Source organism: Symphalangus syndactylus, chromosome 21, assembly GCF_028878055.3.
Source record: "Symphalangus syndactylus isolate Jambi chromosome 21, NHGRI_mSymSyn1-v2.1_pri, whole genome shotgun sequence".
Classification (NCBI taxonomy): Eukaryota; Metazoa; Chordata; class Mammalia; order Primates; family Hylobatidae; genus Symphalangus; species Symphalangus syndactylus.
Genome location: NC_072443.2, coordinates 53,663,350 through 53,672,772, shown reverse-complemented (window position 1 = coordinate 53,672,772; position 9,423 = coordinate 53,663,350). Strand labels below are relative to the sequence as shown.

General features: G+C 42.7%; 1 protein-coding gene across 3 annotated transcripts in view; it reads left to right on the top strand.

The window, feature by feature from the left end:
- The window catches only part of FGD5 (FYVE, RhoGEF and PH domain containing 5), a 151,503-nt gene extending 142,396 nt beyond the window's left edge, over positions 1-9,107 (top strand). For all 3 annotated transcript variants that reach the window (XM_063630257.1, XM_055260332.2, XM_055260333.2), the window contains 3 exons: positions 507-635; positions 7,292-7,446; positions 7,844-9,107. In XM_063630257.1, the coding sequence (XP_063486327.1) occupies positions 507-635; positions 7,292-7,446; positions 7,844-7,880 (321 nt within the window). In that variant the 3' untranslated portion in view covers positions 7,881-9,107. The remainder of the gene's footprint in view (positions 1-506; positions 636-7,291; positions 7,447-7,843) is intronic.
- The last annotated feature ends 316 nt before the right edge of the window (positions 9,108-9,423 follow it).

Here is a 9,423-nt window from a genome sequence, read left to right as displayed (position 1 = left end):
GGACAGAATACTACTACCCCCCCGCCACCACAAAGAGTAGTAATAATAATAAAAGGACTTAACGCTGCACACACCCCACTAGGCAGGAGACTATAATACCTTTTAGGTAACAATACAAAGAGGATCCCTCCCTAAATGTGAGGAAGAGATAAGTTGAAAGTGCAAGAGTTAATTTTAGAAGGAAGAAGCTTTCGCCGAAGTACCTGAACGAAGTTTCTTGAGTTGAGGGGCTGAGGCTGAGAGAGGGAACCAAGAATCTGAAACACCACTAGAGGGCAGCATCAGCATTCCCAAAGTCATCCGGGTCCATTCATTAAATCTTGTTTCTCAAAGCGTGAAGCACCATCTTGCTGACTTTGGTACTGGGTAGATCCTGAGACCTTATCCAGTGTCAAAGCAGTATAAGTAGTCAGCCAAATGATTTGCAGTGTCATTTTGAATTGTGCTCTATTTGAACTGTGCCTGACCACCGGGGTGGCCTGACCGCTCTGCTTCCCTCCTGCCAGGTGGCTGCCTCTGGAGAGGGCTCTGCCATCAGTGGCTATCTCAGCCGGTGTAAGAGGGGCAAGCGGCACTGGAAGAAGCTCTGGTTTGTCATCAAAGGCAAAGTTCTCTACACCTACATGGCCAGTGAGGTAGTAGTGATCTGCACTCTCTCCCCTCTCCTCTCTCCTGTGAAATGACCCCCTGGGGCCTGCACACATCCTGTCACCTGCAAGGCTGTGTGAGTCCTGGCTGCTGAGCCAGTTCTCGTGGCAGTCAAGTCTTTAGTGAGCAATGCCATGTGCTCAATGTTGCTGTGGCTACACAACCACACACCACTTCAAAATCTAAGGAATTTGCAGTTTCTTTGTGGAGATAAGAAGGTACGGACATGCCAAGCTGTGCTGCAAAGTGTTTAAATGGCATAGGCCCAGCATCTAGGACAAAGACGGGACAAGCCAGTCATGCCACAAAAGAAAACGCCTTCCTACTGTCTACTTAGATTGCTTGGGGCAAAATTCAGCAGTGTGGAGGAAGCTACTCCCTTTCTGTCTGTCCATTTCTTTTATAGGGTAACTCTGGTAACTCTTCTAAAGAAAACTGAAATCTGTATTTTATAGAATACCTTTAGGTGAGAGAGCCTTGGAAATCAAGCTTACTTCCAGAGTAGACAGATGTGTGGCTGTGGTTGTGTAGCAGGGTGCTGTCTGGCCCTGACCGAGGCTGAACCTGTTGGATAATGTGAAACATTTCTCTCTCCATGCTCCACCAGCTGGTGGCTTCTAGGTGGTCAGGCATAGTTTCAGCTTTGAAAATGGGAGTTAAATGTATTCTGATGAGCTGCAGAGGGCGGGTGCTTTGTTCCACTGGGATATGCCTGTCAGATAGGGCTGGCTCTTCTCCCCTGGCCACAGATGCTAGCAAATGTGCAGAAGGCACTTCCTTCTTTGGGGCATGAAGCTTCCCTCTGGAAGGACCTGCAACTGTGAAGGTTGCCGTGTGCCCATCCCCAGGGATCACAGAGGATGGCTTTCTAGAAGAAATTGCTTTGGAGCCATACTTAAACACTTAGCAAGGCCCCACATCTGTTTACTCTAAGCAAAGCAGGCAGACAGGGGATCTGCCATAGCCCTGAGTGGCTTGGGTACCCGGTGAGCCACACCCCACCCTGAGGGGCCTTTGCCTGTGTCCACAGGTGGAGTCTTCCACACTGTGGGGGATTTTTATCTTTCCAAAACAAACTGAACAGTTGTCATGGAAGTGACAGCATAAGCTTATTTTAAAAGATGGATTTAGGGGCCTGGCATGGTGGTTCCTGCCTATAATCCCAGGACTTTGGGAGGCTGAGGATCTCTTGAGGCCAAGAGTTCGAGACCAGCCGGAGCAACATAGTGAAACCCTATCTCAACGAAAAATAAAATGAATGAATGAATGACTGAATGATGGACTTAAGTATGACTCCAAAGCAGTTTCTTCTAGAAAGAGGAATTTACATAATTTCTCAATAAACCTGTTCCAGCGATGGAACAAAGCTTTCAAATACCATCAAAGAAAAAAAGGTTCTGATGAAGTGGATAGCTGGTTTGCACTGTCTGCACCACTGCACACCCCTGTCATGCACCCTGAGGTGGCCTAGAGCTGATGCAACTTGCTATTTAGTAACAGTCCTGGGAGAAAGCGACTATCAAAAATACATAGGAATCTTTATTTTTTCCAACATTTTCTGTTTGTTTCAAGACAGGGTCTTGCTCTGTTGCCCAAGGCTGGAGTGCAGTGGTGTGATCACTGTTCACTGCAGCTTTGAACCACTGGACTCAAGCCATCTTCCCAACTCAGCCGCCCAAGAAGTTGGGACCACAAGTGTGTGACACCAGGCCCAGCTAATTTTTTTATTTGAATTTTTTTTTCTTGAGATGGAGACTCACTCTGTCACCAGGCTGGAGTGCAGTGGTGCAATCTCGGCTCACTGCAACCTCCGCCTCCCGGGTTCAAGTGATTCTCCTGCCTCAGCCTCCTGAGTAGCTGGGACTACAGGTGCCCACCACCACGCCTGGCTAATTTTTGTATTTTTAGTAGAGACGGGGTTTCACCATGTTGGCCAGGATGGTCTCAATCTCTTGACCTCATGATCCACCCGCCTCGGCTTCCAAAGTGCTGGGATTACAGGCGTGAGCTACCATGCCCGGCCAATTTTTTTATTTTTTGTAGAGGCAGTCTCACTATGTTGCTCAGGTTGTTCTCGAACTATTGGCCTCAAGTGATCCTCCCACTTTGGCCTTCCAAAGTGTTGGGATTACAGGTGTAAGCCACTGTGCCCAGCCTATTTTTTCCAACATTTTATTATTTCTTTATTATATTTATTGTTTATAAAAATTTTCAAACATAAAGGAATGTTGAAAGAATTTTACAGTGAACTAGCCGGGCATGGTGGCTCATGCGTGTAATCCCAGCACTTTGAGAGGCTGAGGCAGGAGGATCACTTGAGGCCAGGAGTTAGAGATCAGCCTGGCCAACATGGCGAAACCTTGTCTCTACTAAAAATACAAAAATTAGCCGGGGATGATGGCACGCACCTGTAGTCTCAACTACTTAGGAGGCTGAGGCAGGAGAATCGTTTGAATCCAGGAGGTAGAGGTTACAGTGAGCCAAGATCACACCACCGCACTCCAGCCTGGGCAACAGAGCAAGACTGTCTTAAAAAATAATAATAATAATTTTACAGTGAACTATCATATGACCATTAACTAGATTGTACAATTAACATTTCCTACATTTCCTTTGTCAAGTACCTATCTATTCATCCTTCTATACCTTTTACTTTGATGTTTTTCAAAATATACTTACCCCTATGAATTCAATGTTTTTGTACCTTTTTTTTTCCTTTTGAGGTCTAATTTATATATAATGAAGTGCACAAATCTCAAATATACTATTTGGTGAGTTTTGATTAATGCACACACCTACAAATTGCCATTATCATCCCGTCCCCAGAGGCAACACCCTGTTCCAATTTTTTTCCACCATAGATTAGTTTTGCCTCTTGATCCTCAAACAGATGGAATCGTGTGACTTCTATTAACCATGATGTTTTTGAGATTCATTTATGTTGTTGCATATAGCAGTAGTTCACTTCTTTTTATGGCTGAGTAGTCTTCCGTTTTGTGAATATACCAGTTTTGTTTAGCTGTTCACCAGTCAAAGGACATTTGGATTGCTTCTAGGTTTTGGTGATTATGAATAAAACTGCTTTAAACATTTTCATACAGGTTTTTGTGGGAACATAAATTTTTATTTCACTTGGGTCATTACCTAGGATTGGAATTGATGGATCATAAGGCAGGCATATATTTGGTTTATAAGGAATTGTGAGGCCTTTTTCCAAAGTGGGGTGCCATTTTACACTCCCCCAACAACGTGTGTGAATTTGAGTTCTGGTTGCTCCACATCATTGGTAACAGTTGGTGTTGTCAGGCTTTAAAATTTTAGCCATTCTGGTGGGGAGTGTTGAGGGAACTCAGTGTTGTTTTAATTTAGATTTCCATAGTAACTAATGATATTAAGCACATGATTGCTTTCATGTGCTTATTGGCCACTCATATTTCCATTTGAGAAGTGTCTATTCAGATCTCTTGTCCATTTTTTTAAAGTAGATTGTGCCTGTGATTGAGTTATAGGATTTCTTTCTGTATCCTATATACCAGGCTTTTGTCAGATAAATGTTTTACAAATATTCTCCCTGTCTGTGGCTTGCCTGTTCATTTTCTAATGAATGAATGAATGAATCTTTTTTTTTTTTTTTTTTTTTTTTTTTTTGAGAAGGAGTCTCGCTCTTTCACCCAGGCTGGAGTGCAGTGGCGTGATCTTGGCTCACTGCAGGCTCCGTCCCCCGGGGTTCACGCCATTCTCCTGCCTCAGCCTCTCCGAGTAGCTGGGACTACAGGCGCCCGCCACCACGCCCGGCTAATTTTTTTTGTATTTTTAGTAGAGAAGGGGTTTCACCGTGGTCTCGATCTCCTGACCTCGTGATCCGCCCGCCTCGGCCTCCCCCAGTGCTGGGATTACAAGCGTGAGCCACCGCGCCCGGCCTGAATGAATGAATCTTTTGGTGAACAGCAGTTTATAACTTTGAGGAAGTCTACTTTGTCAGTGTTTCCTTTTATGACTGTTGCTTTCTGTGTGCTAAGGCATTTTTGTCTACTGCAAGCTACAAAGTTATTTTCCTCTATTTTCTGAAAGCATTAATGTTTTAGCTTTTACTTCTAGGTCTATCACAAATTAATTTTTGTGTATGGTATGACATGGGAGTTGAGGTTCCTTTTTTTCATTATGAATATCCAGTTGTTCCAGCACCATTTGTTGAAAAGACTTGCCTCTCCCTATTGGATTGCTTCAGTGTCTTTGTTAAATCTCAAATGATGGAATAAATAGAGGTCTATTTCTGGACTTTCCATTGTGTTCCATTCATATATTTACCAATCCTTATGCCAGTACCAAATTGTCTCAAATACTATAACTTTATAGTAAGTCTTGAAGTCAGGTTGTGTAAGTCCTCCAACCTAGTTCTTTTTTAAGACTGTTTCAAGGCTGGAAAGGTGCCTACGCCTGTACTCCCAGCACTTGGGACACCAAGACAGGCAGATCACTTGAGGCCAGGAGTTCAAGACCAGCCTGGCCAACACAATGAAACCCCGTCTCTACTAAAAATACAAAAAATTAGGGAGGTGTGGTGGTGCATACCTGTAATCTCAGCTACTTGTGAGGCTGAGGCATGAGAATCGCTTGAACACAGCAAGCAGAGGTTGCAGTGAGCCGAGATCACACCACTGCACTCCAGTCAGACTTTTTTTCCCCAGACTCTGTCTCAAAAAAGAAAAAAAATTGTCTTGGGCATTCTAGGTCTTCTATGTTTTCATATAAACTTACCAATTTCTATGATAGGGATTATGGAATCTATAGACCAATTTGGGGAGAACTGGCATTGTAATATTGAATCTTTCAATCCATGAACATGGTACATAGATTTTCATTTATTTAAGCCTTGAATTCTCTTTTAGTGTTTTGTAGTTTTTAGTGTAGACATCTTATACTTCTATTAATATATTTCTTAATATCTTTTTGGATGCCATTTTGAATGGAGTTTATTTTCTAGTTGCTGCTACTATATACACATAAAAACTGATTGTCTTGTGACCTTTCTAAATTGATTTTTAGTTCTAGTAGTTGTTTTGTGTTTTTTTGCAAGCACAAATAGTTCTACCTCTTTTCTGATCTTTATGTCTTTATTTCTTTTTCTTTCCTTAATGTAATAGTTAGGGCCCTCAGTACAATGTTGAATTGAATTGATGAGAGTGAACACCACTCTTGCCTTGTTTCCAATTTTAAGGAAAAGCATTTGGTGTTTCACTATTAAGTATGATGTTAGCTGTAGGTATTTTATAGATGCCCTTTGTTAGTTAACAAAGTTTCCTTCTACTCTAGTTTGCTAAGAGGTTTTTTGTTGTTGTTGTTGTTTTTGTTTTCACCATGAATGGATATTGAATTTTGTCAAAGGCTTTTTCTGATCTAGCAATCCTTGAGAATTGATTCCTTTTATTTTTAAAAAATATTTTTTTTTTTAGTTTTCTGGGGTTTTAGGGATGAGGTCTCACAATGTTGTCCAGGCTGGACTCAAATTCTTGGCCTCAAGCAGTCCTCCTGCCTTGGCCTTCAGTGTATCTGGGTCTACAGGTACATGCCACTGTGCCCAGCTTGATTCTGTTCTATACACAAACTGTACTCCCCTTCTTCTTCCTCCCACCACCATTCTAATATGCTTAATTATATCTCTTTATGTGTTTTTACAAAGTCTGTATTGTTTATGAACATGTATGTTTTTACATAACTGTGTATAAAAATGTCTTTACCTATATATAAAAATCTTTTTCCACTGAGCACTATGTGTCTAAGATCCATCTGTGTTCTTTGGGTATATCTCATCAAATTGTTAGCAACTTTATAGCACAGACAGTGCAAGTGCTCCATATTGAAATACTGTAAATGAGGTTTTGGAAGAATGAGTATAGAATATGTGATCAGAAGTAACTACAAAACTGAGTCACTGACTGATCAAATCCATGGAAAGAATGTGGGGTTAGAAGGTGGTCATGAGTGCAAATTCTGGATCTGCTCTTGGTACTGGCTGTGTGATCTTGGGCAATTAACCTTTTTTGAGCCTTGGTTTCTTCTTAGAATGGGAGTGACACCTTCTATGATTGTTGTGAAGATTAAAGATAATGAAAATGTAACTGCCTGGTCCCTGATAAACTGTCACAGTATGTTGAGACAATATGTGAGACAGAGTCTCACTCCGCCCCCCAGGCTGGGGTGCAATGGTGCGATCTCGGCTCACTGCAACCTCTGCCTCTTGGGTTCAAGCCATTCTTCTGCCTCAGCCTCCCAAGTAGCTGGGATTACAGGCATCTGCCACCACACCCAGCTAATTTTTGTATTTTTAGTAGAGATGGGATTTCACCATGTAGGCCAGGCTGGTCTCGAACTCCTGACCTCAGGTGATCCACCCGCCTCAGCTTCCCAAAGTACAGGGATTACAGGCGTGAGCCACCATGCCCAGCCAGTGTTGAGTTTCTTTCCTTCCTCAGGGCTGGCTCTGGGGGGAAGCGAGGGTCAACAGTTTGTGTGTGGTGAGCCCGCAGGTGCCAAAGCACAGCCCACACAGAGGCACTCTTCACGCATCTCAGATTGGAGATAACAGTACATGACTATGCAGAGTGCGGTGTTTAATGTCAATTTTTCCTTCTGTTCTCTGCAGGACAAAGTGGCCATGGAGAGTATGCCTCTGCTAGGTTTCACCATTGCTCCAGAAAAGGAAGAGGGCAGCAGCGAAGTAGGACCTATTTTTCACCTTTACCACAAGAAAACCTTATTTTATAGCTTCAAAGCAGAAGATACCAATTCAGCTCAGAGGTACCAAAATAACTAATTAGTCTTATAGCTTTTTGTTCTCTCAGAAAGAAACAAGTTGTTTCTTGGGGCTTTGGCTTCTGTTCTGCTCCATTCTTCCTATCCCATTAGGTCCCTTTGGGCCATAGCAGAACTGCAGAACTACCTGTTCTTTGTCACAATCATGTTTAGACTGTTTTGATTCATTCATGAATCAAGCATGCATTGATTCAGTAAACTTTTGCAGTGTTCCAGGCCTTTTGCTGAATATAGAAAACATGTTTGAGAAACAAATAGGAATACGACATGGTCCTTGACTTCAAACTAAGAGGAATCTACTAGTCCAGTCTTTTCTAGGTTCCGTGACCAGAGTCATAGGCAGAGCCGCAAAACCAAATGTCCCCTCTGTTTTGTTTTATAGGTGGATCGAGGCCATGGAAGATGCGAGTGTGTTATAGCAGTTATCAAGCATGTGGACTTGTAACAAATTCTTAGGTCAATATGTGAATGCTTTTAGAAGCTAAGCTGTGGCTCAAGTCATCCGGACACACACCTGGATTCAGCAATGAGGCCTGACCTTTTTGCTATAACCGCCCCACCACTCCCCTGCCCCTGCCCCTGCCAACATCTTCATGAGTGGAACCCTTAAGGGATATTTATGGACCTCTCCTTTTCTGTTGTTTTCCACCCCCACCCCCACCCGCCACCCGGTAATAAACTATTTCCTTACCCTGCAGTGAGTTAAAATTTAGTAAGATGAAGATGTGGAAACCAATAGAAAAGTATATTTAGAAATGCAGGCTTTTTAGTAGAAAGAAGCTCTTACAGTTTTTACTCAAGATAAATCTTATCACCTTTCAAAAATTGATTGTGGTGCCTCAGGTGAAATGAGAAGCTATCAGTAACAGCTACTCTCATCGAAAGCACTTTATTATTTTACGGAGCTGCAACCTCCAATTTTGTGTTTTCTAAGTGATTTACTTAAGTCAATAACAGATGGAATCCTGTGGACTAATGTGCCACCAGTTTTCTAACAAGGGTGTACATAAAATTGATTTTGTGCAGACCTGGCTGTGGCTTGCTGGTGTGCAAGCACACATCACTTTAGAGGGGCTGCGCCCCACCAGATAGGAAGGGGAGGATTTTCTCCTCCAGTCGACCTTGTGACCTGTATACTAACATAACTTATTAAAGGAGGGGTCCCTCCTCCCCAGAGCAGTCCTCAACACTATGTCAGTGCTGGAAACGCAGCCACTGGCAGATCTGGCCCCCCAGAGGTCACCGCAGAGCCTCTGAAGAGTCAGGGTCTGCTTTAATTTATTGTGTGCCTTTCTGTGTTTACCTCACTCAAGCTGACAACATTGTTTATGGGAATCTATCCTTCTTTAGACACACGGTAATCCTTGGGCTGTATTACTGAAGGCTTTTTATTTTTTTGAGAGGTGAAAAAAAGAGAAAAAAAGTTAGACTCCAAAGTTGAATTCCTGGTCTTGGCAGATGGCTCTGGGCACAGCGAGGGAGCACAGAAGTTGTGGCCTGAGGCTGTTCTATGGGCACTTAGGGCTAAATCGGCTCTTGAGGGTGACTGTTGCTCATTCTGCTGGACAGGTTTTTACATAAAGCAAAGGGCATGTGAGGGGTGGGATTCCTTGTTACTCTTACTGCAATAAAAATGAATTGTCTGATATCCTGTCCCCATTCTGTTGCTGTCCTGTCCCCTACAAAAAAGGGCATTTGCTGACAAACTTTTTGTAAAAAGCACCATCTCCGGACTTATTTGCATTAAATATTTCAGGGGAATTTTTTTTTTCCAGTTTGCAGTTCTTTTAAAATGTTTGCATTAAACATATAACTAATGATTCAAACTAAGTGATTAGACAGTGTTTTTGTTAATTTTTGAGGGCTTAATTCCAACTGAATCATTTTCATCATCAGATACTGAAATGGGCTTCCTAGAGCTGTTGAGCAGAGCAGGACTTCAGTACCAGGCAGGGGGAAGTT